The sequence below is a fragment of the Aphelocoma coerulescens genome, chromosome 2 (genome assembly GCF_041296385.1).
Source record: "Aphelocoma coerulescens isolate FSJ_1873_10779 chromosome 2, UR_Acoe_1.0, whole genome shotgun sequence".
Lineage (NCBI taxonomy): Eukaryota > Metazoa > Chordata > Aves > Passeriformes > Corvidae > Aphelocoma > Aphelocoma coerulescens.
This window is the reverse complement of record NC_091015.1, coordinates 132,034,606-132,059,438: the sequence shown is the minus strand read 5'-3', so window position 1 is coordinate 132,059,438 and position 24,833 is coordinate 132,034,606. Positions and strand designations below refer to the sequence as shown.

The window sequence follows — 24,833 nt, the reverse complement described above, 5'->3', positions numbered from 1 at the left end:
GGGGCACGCCACCGCCACGCCGCCACCCGAGGCCACGTCTGCGGGGCACTGAGACCCTCCCGGGTTGCCGTGACGGCTTAAAGTGATTGAAGGGCGGGGAGCACTGAGAGTCCCCCCATCCTTCCAGGGTCTCGTTCCAGGACCTTCCCACCGCATCGGAGCCTTTTCCCGGCAAGCCGAAAGCCGGGGCTTCCCCTCCGCCGCCGCCGGGAGGCCGCGGGGGCGGGCGGGCGCGACCCTCCCCGCGCCGGGCGCTCCCCGGGGAGGAGCCGGCCGGGTCGCACCGGGCCCGCTCGCCAAGTCCGGCTCCGAGCAGCCAAACCCAGCCCCCTGGGTTCGGGGTGGGCGGGGAGGGACGGCCGGCCGGGCGCCTCTCCTGCCGGGAGCGGGAGGACGGGCGAAACTTTGCTCCCCGGCGGCGGCGGCGGAGAGGCACCAGCAGCCGCCGAGGCGAGCGCCGCCAGCATGGGCCCCGAAACGCTGCCGCTCGGCACCTACGGCGGGGCGGCCGCCGCCGCCGCCCTGCTGCTCTGGGCCGTGTGCGTGCTCTGCAGGAGGAGAAGGTACTGGGGCGGGGGGCGGCCGCCGCATTCCTGCGCGGCCGGGCCGGGGGAGCGGGGCTGCCGGGCGGGCGCGGCGCCGCCGAGCCGCGCATTGGGCCGCGCTGTTCTCCGCCCGCCCCTCCGCGCAGGGACGCCCTATCAGCGCCCGCCAGGCCGGGGGCGGTGGCCCCCCGCGGGATGGCGGCCCCCGGGGATGGCGGCCCCCGCTACGGCCGGGGCCGGCGTGGGGGCCCCGGGCAGCAGCTGCGGCCCCGGGGGCGAGGGAGAGCCGGGGAGGTGCGGCGGGGGGCGGCTGCTCTCCTGACCGCGGGCGGGGGCGGCCGCCGGCACGTGGGATTTTGGCCTCGCCTCCCGTGGGTGCGTGGAATTCCGTGCTCCAAAAGGAGCTGTGGACGTAGCACATCCCCGGGCAGTTCGGCATGTGTGAGCATACGCGACGCGGAGAACCTGAGCTCTGCGCCCCGTGCATCAGGAGAGACCCCGAGCGGCCCGCGGCGGCTGTCCCGCGGAGCCCGGGGTGCGCTGGCCGTACCTGCAGCCGCTGCCGCCGCGGAGGTGCGACATCGGCCCTCGCTGCCCTTCTCTTTGTGCCGAGTAGCTCGGGTCATGGACATTCGAGTGACTTACGTTAGTGTCTCTCACTCTGTTGCCTTTAGTTTCTTTCAAGTGTACGATCTATAAACTCAAAGAAGGTACTCACTTGTTTTGGGACACTTCAAGAAGAACTTGCAGGTTTTTTTGAGGGGAAAAGAAGCACTGTAACTATGCTTTCTGAACACCTGTTACTTTATATGCCGACATTTTCCCAGGTATTTTTTCACCTGATGAAGTGAAATATTTGCCCACCTGAAGCCAGTACTTGATGCTCTTCAGTGTCTCTTCTGCAGCTGATGAATAAATGTGTGTAAAGGCAGACGGAGGAGGAGTGAAGAAGGGGAGGGATCAGTATTCACTGGATTGTTTGCTTATTTTTGATTCATAAAATGAGATGCGTAGAAAATAATAGATGTAATTCTGAATAGCAAACCATTACTTTTCCTAATAATTGTAAGTTATTTTTGGAAGATGTAGACAAGCAAATGCAAAAAATAAATTGCACTACTAGGTTCTAAAAAAGTTAGGCAGGCTGGCAATTTTTAGACCAATACCCCTAACTTTGGGACCATGTATAGAATGAATTGAAAAACAATGAAAATTCATGTTTTCACTGTCATCCAAGGCATCTGTAAACAGAGATGGGTTATTTCCATGATGTCTGGTTTGGAACCATTATTATACATGATTTAACTTAGAGACCCCAATCCATTCCTTAAGTGAGACATCCATCCCATCCATCCCAATGTTTGAGTGGGGTCATCCCATAACACAAACTACTTGATAGAGCTCAGTTTATGAAATGGAGAGCTGCTGTTTTACAGGTTACTTCTCCTTCTCCTCATCATCATCTGTGTTGCTTAGCTGACCCTCTGTGAGCGTGTTCTGGGAGTCAAACACATAAAAACTATTAATTTTTTGGATAGGTTTAGTTTGCTACCAGTCTAGCTCCCTAAAGAACATCAGCACAGGAAACAAAAGGGGAGCAGGAAGGAAAATGGGATTGGGTGCCTGGCAAATGGGATTGGGTGTCTTTTTAAGGCTAGGAGATATTATACTGGCTCAGCCATATTATAAAATTGTGTGTGTCATTAGTTTAAATTCTAGTACAATTGTAAAAGACAGAATTTTTGAAAATGGCAGCAGGCAAAACTCTTGCTTGTAAAGTTTTCAGCCAGATGTGAGTGATAGGGAAAAAGGATCAAAGAACCCATTTTGAATTATTTTTATACCCCTTATGGCTGTAGAGTTTTTTAAGTGCACTCTTTAGAGTCTACAGCAAAATGGTTTGGACGTTTGTGTCACAGCACAATGATGTTATACAGAAGACCTCACAAGAAGCCGTACTGTCTTGCCCCAAAACCCAAACTGCTGTTTGATTAATTAACTACTTGAAAGCTTGTGCTGTTTCTCAAAGAAGTGTGCAAAGCACTAGCGAGCAAGCAACTGCAAAAATAACAAATGGTAAAACCCATCAACCTCAGCATAAGATGGTGGTGTTGAGGTACTATCCTGCTCCAGTAAAATGTGCAATTAATTCTTTTAGCATAAAGAAAAAAAAGAAATTATGCATGGTCTGTAGAGGTGCCTAGCAGCAGCCTGGCGGTGTTCAACAGCCATTTCTGATCTGTGGGAAGAAAAGGGTGCAGTGGACTAAAAAATGGGGTTAGAGCTTAGTTCAAGCTTCTCAGATTTGATGCAAGTCTGATTTCCCCTTCCTTATCTAACCCATATTGTTTTACCCATCACCATGTGTCCTCTACTTGTCACATTTCTTCTTTCCCTTTCTCCTGTTTGAATCCAACAAACCCCGTATCAGGTGGGCTACCCTGTACCCTCCCTCAGGAATCCACTGTAAACATTTGGGAACCTGTTGACATAGGGAGTGTTGGCAAATTACTGCATAAATAAATGCCAAAGTCAAGGCTATATTCCTGGTCATGGATCACACCCATTTGGACAGAAACACTGACAATGTGGAGCTTGCCTGTTCTAGAAAAAGTGTTTCTACTTCAGGTATGCATGTGCTTTTATATAAGTTAATATGTTGCCTTAATGTTGGTATAATTGCAGCAGTGTGCAAACTCTGTATAAGGGGATTGTAGTGTTTAAGGTACCAAGATAAGCTTTACTAGAATAATCAAATTTGACGTCTTAAGTACAGCTCTGCATGGATTCCAATCAGGCACATTAGGCAAGTGTGTGTATATATAAATGAAGAGCTTAAGTAAGTAAATAAACATCACTAACTTGCGGTTCAGAGTTCTGTGTTTGTTTTGCTGGGTGATACCTCTGTCCTGCTTGACTGAGGCAAAGCATAACCACCTTTGTGGCTCTTGAGAGTTACACATCTAGGAGCATAATGAGGGTTTGTATATCCTCAGAAGAGAAGTCCCTAAATCCATCACTGGTGCTCCTTAAGCAGATGTTACATGGTGCTCCTTAAGCAGATGTTACAGGATTTCACCGTTTTTGGCGTGAGGTGCTTCCCCTCTGTTTCCTCTCAGGCTGAGGTGCTCATTACTGGAGGAAAGGTTTTGCCAGAAAAGGTGTTGTATTGACTTAATCTGCTGTTCCCTTTTTCTGTAATGCAGTTGCTGTAACCTGACATTACAAGATTTGAGGGTGAGGTCAGTACCAGTTTTCTTAGAGATAGAGTAGAAAGGAAGAGGAATTTCCTTTTGTATAAATGCTTATCATTTGAGTGCTTGTGGCAGTAATAACACAAAGGAAACTAATTGGAGTCTTTGCCAGGTTTTGTATCACAGATGGTGAAGAAACAGAAGCAGAACAAAAGTTTCTGTAATCACAGAAAAAATTAATTTGAGTTAAACTCAATGTCATATGAGCCTCAGTGCCTTCTGCATGCTAAGAGAGATCTCCCTCTTACTGGTTAATGAAGAAAAGCCTATCTAGGCTGTTTGCTGGAGAACATATTTTCTCCAGAGAGCACTTCCTTTTTGCTGCTGTACAAAAGTATTTCTGCTATGGCAAAACCTGATGATTTTCCTAGCCTGGAGACTGTACAGATTATTCTCTTTTGCCTTTATAAAATGTCTTATGTCAGCCCCAGCTTTATGTGGTTTTCTTTTGGTGTTTTCAAACTGGTTTTCCACTAGTTCTACACAGTCTCATGGAGCAGGAGATGAAGTGTCAGGTGAAGCTGACTCCCATTTGTCTTCCAGCAGTGATGCTGCCCAAGCCAGGGAAGGGCCCTTGAGATCCCCAGGGGCTGTCTCCTGCTAACTTCCATAGGTGTAGTACTATTCCACTTTTTCTTGCTCAAATTGGTGCATATTTTTGGCTGCTAGTGTTCATTGCATGTCCATGACTGAAAATGTTCACAGATTGTAACCAACAATTTGTGGAAAAGGCTGGGATGTTCTCTGACTCCCTCCTTGAAGAACAGATGCTGCAAATTACTAGGAAGAAGAAGAGGCTCAGGCTGACCACCACCAGATTAAAACCACTGCCTTAGGGGAAGGGGACAGTGGAGAGAATTGGAACAAAGATTGTTGTGTCCCTATTTATCTATTGGAATTGAATCCTTCTCCTAAGGTTTGTATCCCAAAGTTTTTCAGATAAAGAAAATACAGATCAAACCTGGAAGCAGTCGTTAGAGGTTTATAACTGCTTGGAAAGTTAACACACATCTGATGTCAGCTGCATCAATGACAGGGTTTGTAAAAATTATTCCTTTTGTAATTCTATTGCTTTAACATGAAAGAAGGTAGATTTACATTACTTAATAGGAAGAAATTCTTTATGGTGAGGGTGATGAGACACTGGAAGAAGTTTTCCAGAGAAGCTGTGGCTGCCCCATCCCTGGAAGTGTTCAAGGCCAGGTTGGATGGGGCTTTGAGCCACCTGGTCTAGTGGAAGGTGGCCCAGCCCATGGCAGGGATTTGGAACTAGATAATCCTTAAGGTCCCTTCTAACCCAAACCACTCCATGATTCTGTAGATTTGTAGGGTTGGTATTTTAATTATTAGGAATGGTCGTCACAGTCAGGATTGCTTGTGAGGAATGATATGATACATGGCATGTGTTGTGGGTTTTGCTTTACAGCAGTATAGGAATTTCTTTGCTGCATTAGGTGGAACCTGTACCTTCTAATAGATTGTTTCTGATCAGTTCCTAATGCATCAGAACATGGTATTAAAAAAACCCCAAACAAAAATTGTAGGTTGAAGTCAATGGCAGAAGAATTGCTTGATACATTTCTCAGAAAGGATTTTGCTGTGACCTGAGTTATGGATTTAAAGCCTTGCTGAAGCAAACTGACTTTCATTTTTCCCTTTTATTCTGTATTTTGAAATACCTCTGATCTATACAATTACATTCATCTAAGATACTTTTCCCCAAAATTGCTCTCTTGAACCCAGACGGATATTGTTGAAAAGAATATAGATTTTGTCTTTGCCTTCAAGAACATCTTATCCTTCTCTGTGACAAGCTGTGAGCTTGCTAACAGCTCTCTTACCAAGCGAATTGTAGTTCACAAGATGTCATCAGCCTGTCTTTTTTACCACTTCTGCTAATTTAGGCAATATGTTAAGGTAGTTTTCAATTGGAGGGAACATCAGGAAGGACAGATAGAAGGATACCAGAAAAATCTGTCCTCTTCCTTCTTACCTTGGCTTTCTACAGAGGCCTTTTTCTCCATCCTTTTGATTGGAGCTCCAGGGAGTGCATGTGTTTTCATGACCTCCTTTTGTTTACTGTCATTGTCCGCTCTTTCTCCACTCTGAAAAGGACTGAAGGTTGAAACTGTTTAAGGCAGAAAAGTAACAGTTCTGTTTCTTAAGTAGCCTTAGAAAACCTTTCTTTCTCACCATCACACTTGGGTTTTCTGTCAACTGTTCACTGCTGTGCCAAGATGTGGTGGAAGCTTATTTCTTTGCTTGCTTCTACTGGTCAGAGCTTAAGTGAAGGTAGAATAAAATGAAGTCAGCAAAACCAGAACCTTCTCAAGGTGTACAAGTCTCCATTCACAGGCTTTTGGTTTTTCTTATGGCTCTAATAGACCTGGAGAGCCATTACATCATGGGTCTTGCACGGTAGTCTGTTTCAAGACAGGTTTTACTTTCTCTTTTTTTTTTTCAGTGCTGCTTCTCATCCTTCTGATGTGTAGCCTGGGTGTCATGTACATTTTGAGTTCCACTTCCTACCAAAGCTTTGAAGATGACAGTAAAGATGAGACCTTTTTTAGAAGATAATGAACCTTCCCAATAATTTATGATTTACAGTATTCTTTACTTAAGGTACACTGCCACCTAGCAACAGTTTCCCTTCCTTCCCAGTTTTTTTGACCTACTTTGTTGGGGGTTGTTCAGCTTTATAGTTTATACCTGGTCTGGTCTTGATCAGCATCCAGAACCCATCAGTAGATGCCATCCTGGTAAATGTATGTGTGTGAGAGGTGGAGATATTTTTAGTGGCAATAAGAACTGCTAGCTTCAGGTTTCTGACTAAAATACAATAGTTTATACTTTCATGGTGTTTTTTCCTCCCCGTATTTTTGTGGGAAGGGCCTATAATTTTTTTTTCCCTTGGAATTATTTATTTTCCTTTCTTCTGTTCTTTATTCATTGGAGAAAATTAAATTAAAGGGTGAGAATTAAAGGTAATTGTTTTCAGCTCTTTTTATTATTCCAGTGCAACATGAAGCATGGAGTGTCCATCTAGAGCACTGTACACAAGTACACAGAGCTTACAGAAAGTTCTGAACAATTAACCCTTCTGCTCCTCTTCCAAGGTGAAAATTCCAAAGCTATGAATGAGGACAGCCCAAATGAGTACATAGTGCTTCAGAAATTATATTCATGCTTACCACTATATATATATATATTTAGAGGAGGAAAGCAAGCTGGTTGGTTAATCTTAGCTGAAACTTTAAAAATAAAGGCTGGTGTGCAGGAAGACAAAAAGGGGCAAATCTTAATCCTGGTGTCCCCTTACATGAGCTATGAACTATTTCTCCCTTAAGCATGATAATGAAACTTGCCCCCCTGAAGTGTTTTAATAGTTGGTGATACAACTAGAGAGCTGCATCATCAGGTGATTGCAGGACTTCCTGGAGTCTCGACTCACAAAGCTACCTGGATCTTAGCTCCCCCAGCGAGGAGTGACTTCACTGGGATGCAGAGACTTTGCTAAGTCCCAAGCTTGCAGTCTTGCTTGTGGACTCCCCCTCAGTTCCCCTACTGTAAGTTGGAAGTCAGTGTGGTCTCTTGATTTACAGATGACACAGACAAATGCTTCACCGTGCACTCAGAGAATTGTCAGAGGTGCTGAAAAGAATTCTTCCGTGGTATAACTGCTCAACATGTGCTGAGGAACTCTTGCCTGTCCATCCCTTTCTCCTATATGCTGAAATACAAATTCTAGATATTGTATTTTTGCAATATTCAGCTGAGCCGTTGAATTGTGCCAGCCACTTTAGTGTTTTGCTCTATGTTATGAGAATTATGGTCCCATATAAAATTGTTTGGGTTTGCTGTTTTATTTTTTCCCGGTCAAGTGTTTTGATTAAGAAGCTGGGCAGGGCTTGTTTTGATACGGTGATATAACTGTTCTTAGCACTCCATCTAGTCACTTACTTAACTTAGTGCATCATAATGCCAGAGAGTGGGGGAAATACAGAAGCTAAAAGAAACAGCATAAGTGCAATGTTAATACACTATATGAAGTTAAGGAAAATCTCACTGTTAAGTTGGCAGTCTTTTTCTCTTTTATCCAAGTTTTATAGATCTCCTAGGTAGTGGAGCCAGGCTTGGAACACATTTTCCTGACTTCTAGTTTTGTACTTTAACTTGCTGCCTTTTCTTTCCAAGACACTTAACATATATGTATGACATTATAGCTGTCTGGTAAACTAACTTTTTCAACCAGGAGGCAGATTTTGAATTCTGATTTAAAACTTCAGTAGTGTTCTTTTTCTTTCCCCACGATTTACTGATCCTTCAGCAAGAAGCATGTAGGATTTTAGGCTAATATCCATTTGCATGCCGTCTGGGAGAATTTTGGCTGACTGAGAGTCCCATAAAACAAAAGTTTCCTCTTTACAAACCACATGGATCTTGGCTGTAGATATTCAGTCCCTTTCTCCACAAACTGTTTTTAATGGTGCCAGATTCTTCTGTTTCTTCTCCTTGTTTGGCACATGTCAGGAAAAAAAAAATCTTGGCTCTTGTATAGAACATATCTTGTTTCCTCTTAACTGCTCGTACTTTCTATTCGTAATTCAAATCAGCACAAAAATGCTATGGTTGTGCTTCTCATGATTTAATCTTGTAGTTTCCTAAGCAATATTCCAATGTTCTTAAAAAAATAATGCTCTCTCATACTGTAGGCCTAGTAGTAGGAGGTTCTAGCCGAATGCAATGGATGCGTTCCTGTTGATTTTGGAGAATATGCATGGAGTCCTGGCAGAGTGGCCTGCTCAAGCCCTGTGGAGGCATGTGAAGAAAAAACAGACTGGCAAAATGAAGCTAAAATGGAGTGTTAGAGGAGTACCCTCTCCACCATCCAGCTGCCCCTTTCTGACACTGCAGTGAAAACCTGGACTACAACACTGCTCTTTGTAGACTCCTGTCCATAGTGGGCGGTTGAAGAAGTGTCTCCTTCCTGGCCCATGGCATCCCAGGGATCTGTCAGAGAGCCTGTGCATGTTTGTCACAAGCTACTCATTTTCCATGCTGACAGCCTTACTCTGTACCCTTTGAGCTCTTATTTCTATGAGTCAGTGTGCTTCTGATGGCTAAGGCAGAGTGCAGCACTGCTAAGCATGGTTGTCTGATTTATTGCGACTCTCCCAAAAATTCAACAAACTGCTTAGTGGCCTGCTCTCTCCTTAACCCATTGTCTTGCTTCTCATAAGATTGTTCCCCAGATTTCTCTTGAGTGGTCATTACAGATTTTTATGTAACTTACCTTGTCTAAAAAGATTTGAACAAAATTAGAAATTTTTTAATGATATGTTGAAAAAATTATCATAGAAAATTGTCACATTTCATTACTTTTAAAAGTGATATAGTATTTGGAAAAAAATTACGGTCTCCTTTCAGCATGATGTGAGAATGCAGAAGTTTTGCAATTATTAGCTCTGGCAGCTCTGTTTATTAAAAAAAAAACAACCCAAAAAAGGAACCCATATATTCCTTAGCATGAGAAAACGATAGCTGTTAAAACACAGTGGATGGAACTGATGAAGGAGTCAGTTTTTCAGTCTTTTTGTACTCTCTCTTTCCCTTTGTATGCATGCCAGCAAAAGTGTGGGTCTGCCCCTTTGTCACAGAGTCATACTGTAGTCTTTGAAGGCTTCAGAGAGATGGTCTCCAGCTTTCTAATAGGGCCTCAAGGAAAACCAAAAAATATTTTTAGAAACTCCCATTTAATCAGGTTAACAAAAACCAGGATGTTTACGAAAGGACAGTTCCTAGTATCTCCTCAGAGAAAATTTGAGTGACTTCTGCTGCTGGTCCACTCACCTGATGCTGCAGTAGTGTTTGGTCATCACATCCCTAGCTGGAGAGTACTGCTCTGTGGTTTCCTGTTCGGTGCTGGCATGGTTTTTCAGGTTACGATTGCTCATCTTCAGAGCTTCTGGTGTGAGATAGATCATAGCCATGCTAATTCTATCCAGCTGGTTTTTCAGCATGAGGAGCTTTGGTAGTCACATTTGGGATGCTTCTCTGAAAATAGCTCAAAGAGTGGATTGATGACAAGACATAATTTTTTCCTTCAGTTGTTCAGGAACTGAACTGCAGTATTTACTCAGCTCAGACTTATACTTGATTAAGACAGAAAAATGTCCATGGAATATTTGCTTTTGTTTTGGTAGGTATCAGTATTTGTAGAATGCTTTCAGGGCATTATGTATTTCCTTCATATCCCTCTCAAAAACTTCTGTTATTCTGTTGGAGCAGATTTTTTAATGTTTTTGTAAGATTTTAAGATTACTAGGTTAGTTTCAGCATAACTGTTTTGCTTAAATAGCAAATTTCCTAGACCTACAGCTGAGGGTGAGGCGTGTTGCCAGAGCCCGCGCTGCAATGTTCATATGCGATTCCTGTTTAAAAAGTAGCAGCTGTGTAGCTGTACGAGAAGTGAAAATGTCTCTCAGTTCAGGAGTCATCCAAGAACCAATTGTAAAACATGATGAACCCACTGAATTGTTATTTGGGAGGAAAAGTGAAAGTACTGTGAGAGCTGGCTTGTATGTGGTGCTCTTTTTAACCTTAAGTGCATGCCTGGAAGATTCTGATTCAACAGCAGTAGGACTTAGATGTGTGTATCTGATGATGAGATGGAGCCCATAGTGCGTGACTACTACCCAAAAGATGTTTAGGCCTCTCAGTGACAGTTGCCATCGCAGTATCCATGACTGATGGCGATTGATTGCCCTGGAACAAGGGCAATAAAGTGGGGTCAGAACCTGGGCTCCTTCTGGGGACCAAATGAGGGAAACTTGAAGTTTGTGTCCTAGCAGCTTGCACATAATATCCTTTATTTAACCAAAGCCAGGTTAAATTATCTGTCACCATTAAGGCGCGACACAGAATTGCTCACAGCAGGACTGGAGAGGGTTCCCCCTGTATGTCAGTGTTCAGTGGCTTGGGAAACAGCTGCTTGTGCAGTGTCTGGTTTTGTAGTTGAACAGACAGCTCAATTTCTGGCATTGCTGCTTTAAGATACAAAAATTATAATCAAGCTTCAAAGAAATCTTGCATATGTGAATGAGTCAGAATTATTTTTTCTTCTATAAGCTGTTTAGTTTCTTGCATCTTATGTAGTGAAAACAGTGCTAGATCCTACTTGGTATTACCATGTTATGAGTGAAGGGATTTTTTTTCATAACCTTTGGACTTCCTCAGATAGAACCCCATCAGCTATAATAAATTTAGAGCCTTGAAAACCTGTTGTTATGAAGACTTTAAAATAAAACTGTGCGGGCTGTGTCTGTTCAGTGGTAAGAAGCTAAAATAAGACAATGCTGAGATCTGTTGGGCTCTAAAGAATGTTCAGGTTTCCTTCCTTCATGATCTCCTTTCAAGAAGGAAACCTTTGTGTTTCTCTCTTGGAAACCCAAGTCCAATAAAGCACAGTTATTGTGACCCATCCAGTCTTAACTCCCACATAGTCTAGTCCTTTGCAACATCTCCTGCATTAACTATATTGAATTGTGTTTGAACACAACTGTGCATGGAAGGATGTCCTGCCTTTGGTTTATTTTTTACTTTGAGGGATGCTCTTACCATTCTGTTTTCACTTTTAGAAAAGAGGGTGAATTCAGTCTCATTAGTGGATGTATATATCCTTTTAAACCTTGAAAAGATTTAAATAAAAGTTATGAAAGATATCCTAAGTTGTCTTTCAGTACAAACAAACAAGGTCATCTCCTGTTCAAAGTATTAAATACTGCTGTTGCACATAAATACCTGCTTAAAGGCGTGGGCAAGCTCATCTGACACGTCTTTACTTGTGGCTCAATGGCAATTTAGTATGGACTGAAGCAACTTGCTTTTTATGCTTTCTCCCCCACTGCCAGGAATGTTTGGGTAGACCAATTTATGTGTGCTGCCTGCTGGTGCTCTGTAGTCTCTGCATTGCATGCTTGCTTCATTGTTTTGGTAAAAAGATCAGACAATTATTTTAATGGAGACTGTGACAGCCAGAGATAATTCAGATGGGACCAGATGAACCAGTGCTTCATTTTTTTTGCTTAGACATAAAGAAAATCTTGGTTTTTTTGTTTTGCACACCATTTCAGCATATTTTGTTATTAATAATATCTCTGAGATTATTGTTTAGGAGTAGGGCGTATGTGTTATCTCATGCCTCCAAATTGTGTTGCAGCAGTTACAGATGCACTGTACACAGTAGAAATGTGAGGTGTAAAGCTGTTTAAACTGTAGCGATACTGTTGGTTCCATCAAAATGAAAGCCCAGGAAGATTTTTCTTGTAATTGTTTTTAGCTCAAGTATAATGTGCTGATTTGGAACATCAGATAGTTTCTGCTATTAGACCACATGAAAAAACCCTTCCATATGTGCATATAGTTGCAACTTTGCAGGTAATTGGTGGTGTTAGAAATGTCCTACAGAGATACGGTTTTGATGCCTTGGTCATTGTATTGAAGAGGGCACACCTGGCTCCGCTCTCAGTGAATGACTGCAGCATTGGAGATGACTGGAAAATGGAAATCCCCACGTGTGCTACGATGGTGGTGGCTTCCGAAGTGAAGGCTGCCCTAGGATTCCCACATGTGCAGGGCATTTTCACCCCCACAGCTTTTGTTCAGTGGTCAGGATCCAGGGCTCTGGGTGACAAAATCCCTGCTGTTACCACACGTGACCATTTGTACCTCTGGTATCCTATTTAGTCCTAGATGCAGTGATCAGTTACATCTGCATCTTCAGCCCTGCTGTACCAGATCATTCTTCTTAGTTTTTGTGGCATATATGAAATCATCTCCTTAAAGGCAGCAGGGTGCTGGAATGTCTCTTTTGCTCATGGCATTCAGTTAATTTCTCAAGATTGTGGAAGGGATAGATTACTTAATTGTCTGCTGACGTATGAATTTTACTGCAAGTCATCGTGAAATAACATAGAATCATAGAACCATAGGATGGTTTGGGTTGGAATGGGCCTTAAAGATCATCTATTCCAACTCCCCTGCCATAGGCAGGGACACCGTTCACTAGGCCAGGTTACTCAAAGCCCCATCCAGCCTGGCTTTGAACACTTACAGGGATGGGCATTCTGTTTCAGTGGGCATCTCTTTCATTTCCCAGGGTTGGACAAAGCAGCCTTAATACATATGAGTTTACATGCTAAATTTCTCAAAACTGCTCTGTATAGGGAAACCAACCAGCACAGTTGGATTGCATCATAGAGGTAAGGTTCTTAGGCTCTTTTGCAATCTTTTCATAATCATTACAACCTGACTGCAGAGTTTGGCTGGTGTGTAGCACTAGATTTACGTCATGAAAGGATAAAGTCTTTATTTATCACTCCTCACTTTTTCAACAGGCTTTATGTTTTGTATCATCCATTTTGTTCTGCCAGATATTAGAGTACTTTTTTGGTCTGATTTCTCAGTTCACTTTTTTTACTGTTCACAAAATTCATTGTGCTCTCTATTAATTGTCTTCATGAATTCTCATTGCTATGCTCAGAGGGTAAGCTGGGCTAATGAGACCCTTTTTTTTTCATTTGAGTGAGTTTTGCTAATTGCTTTTATCACACTGGAACCTGTAAGGGGATTTTCAGTGGACAAAATGACAACAAAATAGGAAGCGCTTTTGTTGGTAAGTCACCTGGCAATTCCTCATGAATCCTCAACATAGCTGTCAGCAAACGTGAGTGACTCCTTAATGCCCAGTGCCTCTAATTGCCCTTTATTTCCCCTCTGTTTTCTTTGTGTGGGATTTTTCAATTGATGGGATGAAGCTTGAAAGTGGGTTGTGATGGAGTGTATCTCCAGTCAGCAGTAGAAAGAATAAAAGAATGAAATTAGGATGGTCAACATGCATCAGGAAAAGAAATTTCATCCAGGCTCCTGTCCTGTCCTATGTTGTGGCTGATCCCTTGCCATCTCAGTTCATACTTGTATTGTTAGTTCTCTAACAGCTCGGCTCATGCCAGGACCCTGTCCCTTCTGCAGACCTGAGGGCTGAGGACTTCAACACTTACCCTTTACAAAGGCTCAGTGTTTTCCCAATTATCCATTTGCACCCATCTTCTTCCCCAAATCTTGCTTACTGTACTGAACATCAACCTCAGCACTCACCTACTCCACAATTGTATAATTATTTTCAGCGTGAGGCTAGCATAAGGTTTTGTAAACTTCCTAAGAAAGTATAATTGAATCTATTTCAAGCCTCAGAAATGAAATGGATCCTGTTAGTTGAGTGTATCTAAAAGGAGACAGCCTCCATGAGTCCTGGGTTGACCTGTGCTCTGACTTTTGAAGAAAATTTACATTGAACCTAATGGAGTTTATTAACCAGTAATTATTATAAGTTATTAACCAATAATTTAATTATCGATGTTTACAAATTTCACTAGGTTTATGTTAAATCAAGATGTATTTGGGTTTTTTTTTCTTGCTTGCCGTTTTCCCCTTGAGCTCTGTTGTAGTCTCTTCTTATCTTTGACTTTGTTGAGAGTAGCTTGAAAGCTTCTTGCCTTTTCTGCCGCACCTGCCTTCTGCAGGACTCCTTGCTTCACCTAGGGAAGGGATTAGAGCCATCACTATTCTCTTCATTTATATAATTCCGTCATTGCCTTGACATTAGTGTAATCTTCTTGACTGGCTGATCAAACTGATTTTCAAGTTTTAGACAGAGTGAAAAATTAGTGCATTTAAGTCCTCCTTGATTTTTCTGGCAGTTTCTCTGTCATTCACTCTAGCAGTTTCTTTGTCTCAAGTCCCTTTTGGTTTTTTCTATGCTTCTTTACTACAAAATATCTACTACAGCTGGAATTTTCTAACTTTTAGACCTTTAATTCTTCTAATCTCATGTCAAAGCAGTTAACAAGTGGTAACAGACCCTTATCAGACTTTATATTATTGCAGCATTCAACCTGAATTTTTGGCCTTACTTAAGGCATTTGAGATTTTCCACGAATTTCTGTAAGCCTGGGATTTTATTTTAGTTATTTGCTCACAGCATAGATCTTCGATGGTAGCTGCATCTTTATCATACAGCCAAATTAAATCTCTTCTGTAAGTGGTGTGTGTAGATTTAGCATTTTTGTCGTTCATAGCACATCAGTAACAGCAGAAATACTATGGCAGCAAGAAAATCTGTTCAAAATCCCAGCAATTCCTGCTGCCATAGGCTTCTGAAAAGGGAGCAGTGCTCTGGTTTGTGGTCCTGTTTCTACCATGGAACGGCTTTGGATTTTGTTACAGAGGAAGGCTTTGCATTTTTACTTTGCAGGATGAAAATACACAGTAGTTAAGGGTACTTTTGGGAGAACTACAGACTCTGGATCTCTTGGTGACATTTTAAAGACCAGCAAAGGCTGCATTAGATGGGCTTGTGATTTGTCCTCCCCACCACAGCTATGCCTGCAGAAGCTCCCCAGCAGTGGCAGCAGAACCTGGGCATACAGGGGGTTGCCGTGGTAGCTCTTTCTGGTTGAGGAGCCACCTTAGCGTGTCTGTTTGAGACATGTTTGCTCACATGGAATTTACTGATGATTAGGGCAGACTAGGCCATACAGGAAGGAGTGGAAACCTTAATGCTAAAGACATGCAGCCTGACCATGCGTGAGTTCTTTGCTTTTGCTGGTCTTCACTATCTCTCACCATCCTTACACGTGGTGACTTACCTCACTGTCTAAACGATAATACTTGTGAGTTTAGTTGGGGTTACAGAAGTTCCCTTGCATTCTGATTCATTGAATTGCTGAAGTGATGGCTTTTAAAAAGTCTTTTAATAGCTTCTGGTTTTAGTGGGACTTGATCTTCTAAGTGGAGCAAAAGCTCAAGTTTTTTGACAGATCAGCACTTTCATGCTGAGGCAAATGTGAATTTCTGGTTTGATGGTATGATACGGAATATAGAGCAGTATTTCCTCTCCTTAGTGCTACTAATTTCTGGGGGGAAAATGTGGTTCTAATGTTATGCTTTGAACAGAATTTCAAAGTTCATGGAGGATGAGATCACTTCTTGTCAGTAACTGAGGTTACTTAAAAATAACACTTTCACTTCCATCTACATACCCGTGCTGAATGAGAGCTTTCAAGGCTGGTGCAGGTTCTAAGTTTCCTTTTATATGCAGTGCCACATATGTTTGAATTTATGGATTGCATGGAATTGTAATGGCCACATAGCCCTGATCATGAGGCAACCTTTTTTCCTATTCCTAGAACTGTGAAACAGTGACTTGTTTCTCAAACTCCCTCCTGGGTCTGTAATGCTATCAGCTGCCTGTGGCTAGACAGAGTTGGCATAATCACTTCTGCTAAACCCACCCCTTATTTTTCTTTCCATGAGCTGGCACGCTTGTGCTTAACCACATTGGCTAACGAGTCCGATCTGGTGTTTCCCAGTGGGATACTAACCTTTTAAAAGCAATCAGAAGCTTGTTTCCCTTTCATGAAAAATATGGGGAGGTGTAATTCTATTGACTTACAGAGAACAAAAGTACTCTGTTTGAGTCGTTGAGAAGGCTGAAGCCTTTAGAGCCTTTTTGCAATTGTAAACAGTAAGATGCACAGTCAAGGACTTCTGTGTTCCAACTGTGAACCAATCAGATGTGAATTTTCTCTAATCATGATGATGAAACTAGTAACATAGTTGCTAAATGTCACAAAGTGCCATTTGAGCCGCAAAGATTTTTTGATGTTTTAGCATTTTTTTGTTTGTTTTGGGTATCTAGAAACTAAGACAGAACTTCTTAACAAAATCCATCCTGAGTTTGTGAGAGCCTCCCAGGAGAAGCTCTTCACGTAGCTTTCAACTGAACAGACTGTTATTAACGCATTTTAAAGAATTTCTTCTGGTCACTTAAGTACAATATAGTTCCTTCTAGTATGAACAGAATTCTGTGGGTAGTAAAATAATGGGCTTTTCCTATTGTGAAATGTGCCTGTGTTTCTGTGCACTTCTTCCCACAGAAACCAGCTGTGAGGGGAGAAGGAAGGTAGGCTGGCAGGAATCCCAGCGTACTCACGGGGTGAGTCACACGACCCAGTCTGGGAAGCAATCTTTGTCCTACTCTGCAGACAGAGCCACACTGAGCTTAATTTTTAATTGGTTTTTTTTGGTTTTTTTTTTCAAAAGAAAGGACATTTGCCTCGTCAGTGTTCCTATTTATTCCATTGCCATCATGAAGAGTGTGAGCCTGTGCTCTGTTTTTCCTTACCATCAGGAATATCACTTCTCCTAAACCTGATGTTCAATCCTGAACTAGCCGCTTCTACTTCACTTTTAAAGTCATTGCTTTTTAATGCAGTTTTCCCTAAAACAATGAGGACTGAAGTAAATGGGAAGATAACTCCAGGTGTACAATGAGAAAGGTGCAGGGTAGGTTATTTTTATTGGGGTAGAATAGGTGGTAAAGCTTTTGGAAACGAAGAGGGCTCATAAGAAGAGAATGGCACACTGAAAACCCAGCTATCCTTTGATTACGATCAGTCTCAAACATTGCTGCAGTCTTAGCATGCTAATTAACCACAATTATGGATGCTTGTAAATAAGCAGTTTTCCTTCAACTCCTGAAGATGCTATTTTAGATGCTTATTTTTTTCTAAGCTTTGCATTCATTTACCTGTACTGTTTGGTGTCAAAAATACTGATAAATGTTTAATGATATATAACTTCTATAAAATATCAAAACATAGGTCTTGTCAGCCTACAGCTTTATGACAATAACTTCTAAAAGAAAAAGATCTCTTTTTTCTGTAAAACTGATTTCCAATGGTTGCCATTTTCTTTAATGTCAATTACCATTTGTTATCAATTCAGGCACTTGGAGATCTTTGTGTGAAACTGGAAGTGCAGTCCAACTTCTTTAAAGTGAGTCAGTTTCATATAAATGTATTGAAATGTATGTGTTTTCAGAGTTCACTTACGATATTCTGAGTTTGCATTTTTCCCTTTTTTTTTTCTTAAACCACAAAACACGTTTGAGGAACCAAACTGGCTTTTTTTCAGATTTGTGATTTGATTGCTGCAGCTTTGTCAGTGCTGGAATCATGCTGTATCCGTGCTGTATTGATGATCTCTAAACCATGTCATCTGTGGTGGACTCTGCTGATTCTTGGTACCCGAAGGTCATCTTGACTTTGCTACTGCAGCGATGCCACACTGGGACTCAAATCACTTTTACTTCAGCACTGAAATAAAAATGCTGAGTGTTCACCACTAAATTTCATGGCAAAATTCAGTTTATTATTGCACAGTCATATAATGTTGTCACAAACTTTAACCTCTTTTTACAGGCTGATTAGTCAAGAGTTCGGTGAGCAGTTAGTCCACACTTGGGATTCCACACTTGGTGTCATCTGCCATGTTTCTCAGCTTTGTGTGTGAGAGCACCTGACATACACATCTCCCTAGAAAGCGTAGCTAGTTCCTCACCCTCGTGCTAATGCCAGGGGTGCTGTGAGGATCCAGCCTGGTTTTCATGTCCTTTGCACTCTTTTTGGACTGATGGACTTTGCAGACTTCACTGAAGTTGCCCATTTACAGCAAGGATTTGGTGTATGCTGGGTGCATCTGGCTCCTGCAGAGCAAGGAGTACTTCCCTTGCTCAGCAGGGAGCATCCTGTTGTATAAGGAGGTTTTTAAACTTTTTTTCTAAGTAAATAGAAACTTAGCAGGGTGGAACTTGTATACAACATAGGATCACTTGGCTTTTCTCATGGATGAAAAGTAATGTCTCTCTCCTAAGCAGGAGTAACAGAAGAAGGTTGATACGGTATTAAGAATACAGTCATTTCATCTTGTCTTATTAAAGTGATGACTGCAACAATAATTTATACATTTTTTAATCAGGAAAGAATATGGAATAAAGACCTTCAGGCAACTTGTTTGTAATTCCCCTAAATGTACTCTGCCTCACATAAAATTACTGCAAGAAGTTGATAAGTCTTTTTTGCTCTGCAAAATCAAAATGAAAATTGCTTTCCATTTTTTCAACCTGGTTCTTCTGCCAGATTTGTTATGTTGGGAACATGATGTGGTGAAAAAGGCATCTGTAACCTCAGGCTCTCAAGAAAAGGCCCATGTTTTATACATTATTCTCTTCTCTTCGATGGATACCTTCTAGGAAATGTCTTTGTTAGTTGTTCTTTTTTTCCAGTATAGAAATACTGCTTCAACATGTTCTGTGCTGAAATGTCAGCGTTGTGCTGTTGTGTAGGTGGTAGTATGTATTATACACAGTTTTCAAAACCTGAATAATCAGTGATGTGCATGACTTTGCCAGGGAAAACAAATGGCTGTGTCATTTTGATTTCGGTATATCAAGAAAATGTAACCTATAAAAGTTAATTAGCATTCTTCCAGAAGGGGGTTGTTTAACTAACATCTTTATTTCCATGTTTTCAGTTTTGTCAGAAGTTGGAGGGGAGTGTTTTATTCTGTTGCTAATATATACCCATAGATTTGCAGAGTATTTCATGGAGTTTTATCTACCATGCATCTGTCCTTCATTTCAGCAAATAGCTAGATTTTTCCCTCACTTGAACAACCACTTAAATCCACTGAAAATTTTTGTCCAGTCTTTCATGTAATTTTTTACATAGTTTTTATAAATAAAATTCCTTGAGCCTGGTGCTGTTCACATTATCTACCAAAATGAGGTTTTGCCAGTGATTTTAACAGGAGAAATCCTATAGTTTGTCATTGAAATCATGGCCACCTGCATCACTGGTCACTGCAGTGAGTTGATGGCTCTCCACCTCTCATGGATTTGGTTCTCTGGTAGGCTCAGTTCATCCCCTTCATCGTGGATATTATTGTTATTTGTCTCTATTGAATGCACAAAAGTTTCTGGTTTGAAATGAAACTGAAGTTTGGGCACCCATAATACTGAATGAATCTCGCTTTATTTTCCTGTATAACTCTGCAATTCATTAGCCTTCCTCCACCACTTTAGAAACTAACTTAGAAAAGGTGTAGCTATTTGCACACCAGTATTACATAACTGTGCTAAGATAAGTTACAAAAATTTGACAAGTTTCTCACACACGAAGTGGTTCGATATACTCTGTGTACACTAAGGTCTTCCCACCGCTGAAAATCAAAATGGATAAAATTTTCCTTTCGTAGTAAAATTATATTAGTAGCTTTACAAATACTGTAGAAGTGGAGGTTTTATTCTGGGTATTACTTCTGGGTGTTAATATTTACAAAAAATGTTTTAAGAAAAACCAGTTAATAGACAACTCTAATTTTTATTTTAATGAGGCCCTTATAGAAAACATAAATCCTTAGAGGCCAAATTCTCAAGCCTGCTGAGGTACATTTGCTGTATATCAAATCCTGCTTTAAATGCTGAAGTAAAGATAGTCTTGTGGATAACTTGGCTTCTTTTCTACTGTTCTGTAAAAGCACACTTAAGACTTTAATTTGGGAGTCAACTGTGATGTTGTGTTACAAAATTATATACTGAAATGTTTGGTGTCCTTTAATGCAAAGCCTGGATGGTGGCTGGAACCTGGAGCCTGGGCAGAGACTTCAGCTCCGTAACTACCTGTGAAACCACCTCTCCTCCTTCCTTAACTGAGCCACAGGGAATTAGAGATCTCTAGGGTTGGCTGAAAAAGTGTTCAGGAGCAAATATTGGAAAGATAGTGGGATTTATTAGTCACAGTGAGGGAGAACTGAAAAATGGGGGCAGGGAGAGGGACTGGGGGCAAAGGAATTTGACAATTAATGGTAGATAGAAGACTGAATGGTAAATAAAGTGCTGTTGTTTCTGCCTTACTGTTTTTCAGAAGACATTTCTGTGTTGCCTTGTTATGATTAGGCCTATTCTGAGCATAAGGTGTTTGATTTTGTCATCTTTTAGATAATAAATCCAGGAGTCTGGGAGAGCACCTACTCTGACCCTTTTCTAGAAATGGGCCTTAGCATTTCACTTGGTGGTCCAATGCCATCATGTCTTTGGAGAGTATACATCTTCCAGACCATCCCTGTGGCTTTCCTGGAAGCCAGATCCTTTTATTCCTCATACTCTTGTTTAAAATACCGTGTTTATAACAAGGGTTTGTTGTTTCCCTGTCACTGGTGGTTGCTATGTGTTTCTCTAAGATGAAAGCCTGCTCATTTTTTTAATTTGTCTGAATTTTTGCAAGCTTCTTCATTTACCTGTGTGGTGGTTGATTCCTTTCCTTCTTTAGAGATAGTGTCTTTGTAAGAAGTTTTTTTTGAACTAAAGCCCTGTTTATGTAGGATTGAATTCAAGCCTCCCTTGGCTGATAACTAATACCCTTCCCCATATTTCCAAGACAATATGCTTTCATGGAAAGTTTAGCTTTCCTTTTATATTTTTCCCTGTTTCTAATATGCTTGTTCTAATTTTTAGTCCTACCAACCATTACCATGTTTTGAGTTTTTTCCTGTCAGGGCTCCAATTGCCCATTTGCAATAAATTGACTGACTCAGGACCTGGGAGACGTAGTTACAGAGGATTATTAATTGCAAAAGAGAATACCCATTAGAAGTAAAGTGTGGATAGTATAATCTTTAAAGTAAGACTATGTATTTTTCATTATATCCATATAATGTCCCTTTCTGACCTTAGTTTTTATTAGTAAATGTTGTTTTCAGTTCTTTACTGGCCCAAGTTGTATAGTTTTCTGGACCTTGGCACTTTTGCTAATAGAAATCCAAATTCTCTTGAAGAATTCTAAATTTCATTTGCGTTTTCTCTTTCTAATTTTGCTCCTCTGAGTTACAACTATTAGGCTTTCCTGTAACATTTGGAAACTGTTCTTTAAAGCTGTTGACTTTGGAACTGTCCATGTTGGACATAATCCAGGACATGGTTACTGATTACTGTAATACCAGCTTCCAGCCCTGTGATTTATTACATCTCTGTATGTCTGCATAGTTACTCTACTCTGAACAGGGTATCTCTATTGATGATAAGAAGTGAAAACTCTAATGGTGTTTTCTGACTGTCTGCCTGGCACCCAAAGAAAAGCCCCTTCACAGCAGAATAATTTTATTTCACATACTGGATGTACCTGAGTGCATCCCTACAGCATGAGAAGAGTTTTACTAATGATGCACAGTTTCTTTATCACCCCTTCATCCCCAAACCACTCAGGTGCAGAGCTGTTGCTATGAAACTACAGTGAAACTGGGCAGTATTGTGGCTTTGTTGGGCCATGGGATCTGCAAAATACACACAGCCATGACCTTCCACCCCTCTGTGCCTCTGATGCAGAGTCCAGCGTGAAGAACCAGCTTGGGAATCCAGCTGGGTGTCGAGGGTACAGAGCAAGCACAGAGACAGCCTTCAGGAGCTCTCAGACATGTCAGCATCTGCCCTGCTGATTGCCAGAGCCTGTTCTGAGCTGTGCAGCTCCAGTGCTTTGCACTGCCCTCCAGCCTCACTGAGCTTCACTGGTGGGAGTCAGGGAAGCCGCAGTTCTTGCAAATAAGACTTTGCTTTCTATTGATACTGTGTAATATATGTAATTTAACCATCCATTTCAATCTCTTTAGAGCTTTCAACTCTAAGGAATAGGTGACATTAGAAGAGTACTTAGAGCACTGTATTTTTGTCTGCTTTGTACTGTAGGATGCTAATGCCAGATATAATAGGAACAACTATAAGGCAAACTCAGTAATTTCATTTAAGATCTTAAATGACGTGGAGATTTGCTGAGGAAGAGGGGTGAAAGACTATTTCCAGGGTCTGGAACTGAGAATGGCAAGAATGGGTGGAAGGATGGGGAGCATGCCAGTGCCAGGATAGGCAGTCAGGAGGAGAGTATAGTGCAGCATATGGGATAGACCAATTCTTTGTGGGCATGGACAGGGTAATAAAGATTTGAACAGGAGCCAAGTTGAAAAATAGTGTCTCATATGCCCAAGTATCTCTGAAGGTGGGGTAGACTTTTGTGCATGGGTTTGGGAGAAGGTGGAGGATCTGGAGGTGGGAGGAAGATAAACAGTCATCAGCTCAGGCTTCCTACAGGCTTAGGTTGTCTGAAAGTACTTTGGAAAAGCCCAAACAGATAAATGTGGTGGATTCACTCATATGGTGAAAACACAGGATGGACAGGAAGATGTTTGTAAAGGCCTGAGAAGATTTATGTGCAGTTTAGTATTCTGTTCTCAAAATGGTGAATTTGTAGCAGAATATTACTATGGGGAGGTCACGGACATTTGTTTTTGCATTAGCACAGAATATCTTTAAACTTTCTGTCTCTCTAGACACATTTTCACATTCTGGGGTATTGTCATATTAGAGGAGAAGTTGAGTTCTTGCTGTATTTGAGTTTGAAGAACGATCAAGAAGATATTAGAGAGGAAAATAAAAGAGGAATTTCAATAATATGGTGGGCACTTTTCTGGGCTAAATGTTCTGTCATAAGCAGTTAGTGACCTCACCAAAACACCCCCAAAGTTCACATTTCCTTTGCCAAATAGAAAAAAACTATGATTTCTACCTAAATAAATATTCATACAGTATTTTGTGCAATTCATAATGTCATTTTACCTCAAATAATGATGAAAAATGGAGAGATAATGTATATGTGTATTAGTGCCAAATGACATGAGCTTCCCTTTAAAAAGTTTTCTTGGAAAAAACAGCAGACTTCATCCCCTCCAGTACTGAAAGAACTGGAGCTATTGCTCTATATAAAAATTATAAGTGACTATGAAACCTGTCTATCTGAATTAACTGCATGAAATTAATTCCATGAGAAAGGGTTAATATGTCATTATTATAATAATTACAAGTCTTGGAAAAAGAAGCATTGCTAAGTGAGAAAAAAAGTGTTGCATTCAGTTCAAGCTCTTTTTGAGAGGTTGCATTTATTTTTTTGAAACTCTTTTACATTTTGCTTCTGTAGTTCTTCTGTATTTCAGTGTGAGGATGAAAAACATACCTTCCACAATGAACCCCTACTGTAATAAGAATTACAGAAATGGGCAATAGTGTCTTTATACTTCTTTAAAGTGTAACATTTATTTTTATCTACCTATATATATAATATTTAAAACTAGTCCTTTCTCTCTTGTCAGTGTGCTGTGCCATATGGTGCCGAGCAACATGCCAGATGATAAAAATATTCCTAGAACATATGATATCATCAGTCAATTCAAGAGGGGTGAAACTTCTTGACCAAAGCATTTGTGGCTTTGATACATTTTCCTAGGTGTAAAGTGTATATTTTGAAATGATGAAGTGTGTCCAAGAGGTCTCCTTTGAATTTGCATGAGCAAATTCTAAAATACCATCTTAGAACATTTTGCTTGTTAAAAAACATGGAAACTAAATAAATTTTGTTTTAACAAAGGAATTCATGGCAAAGTAGCACTTCTTTTCTAGCAAAAAATGATTCACTACCTTCCTTTCAATATATATTGGTGATTGCTCTGGTGTTGGAACCATGCCACGAAGAATGGCATCTCTCCATCACCCTTCTCCACTTGCAGAGAAGTCAGAACATAGTGCTTGGTCAGAGGATGTTCGTATTTGGTGCAGACAGCTATCTGTACACAATTGGGAAAAGACCATGTGTCCCCAGGAAAAAAACCCCAAACATGACAATATTAACTATTATGGTTTTCTACCAGAATAACTGAAGTAACTGAAGTTACTCTGATGTTAATTCTGGGGTTTACTTACTTTATGTTGAGCCTGTTTCTTGTTTTTATCTGTTTGCACAGAACACTGAAAAAGGGAAAGTGAAGTGTTTTCCCTTGGCAGCAGGAGTTTTGGTCAAGTGGCCTGCTCCAGGGAAACGGTGGGTCTTTCTTCAGAAAATACTCGCGGGATGCTACAAAGCAAATACGAGACACTATGAGTTTTAGGGACAATGCTGCAGGAAAAGTGGCCTTTGTAATTGGCTCAGCAATATGTACTGCAAATAGCAAACTTACAGGCCAGAAGTGCCTGTGCAGCCTGTGTCCTTAGCTGCCTGCCAGTCCTCTGTTCATTTTGTCTCTGTCATGGGAGGAATAT

General features: G+C 41.2%; 1 protein-coding gene across 1 annotated transcript in view; it reads left to right on the top strand.

Annotated features, from left to right (window-relative positions):
* The first annotated feature begins 374 nt into the window (after positions 1–374).
* CYP7B1 (cytochrome P450 family 7 subfamily B member 1) overlaps positions 375–24,833 on the top strand; it is a 125,516-nt gene continuing 101,057 nt past the window's right edge. Inside the window, exon 1 of the mRNA XM_069004855.1 lies at positions 375–563. Coding sequence (XP_068860956.1) covers positions 466–563 — 98 coding nt within the window. The 5' untranslated portion in view covers positions 375–465. The remainder of the gene's footprint in view (positions 564–24,833) is intronic.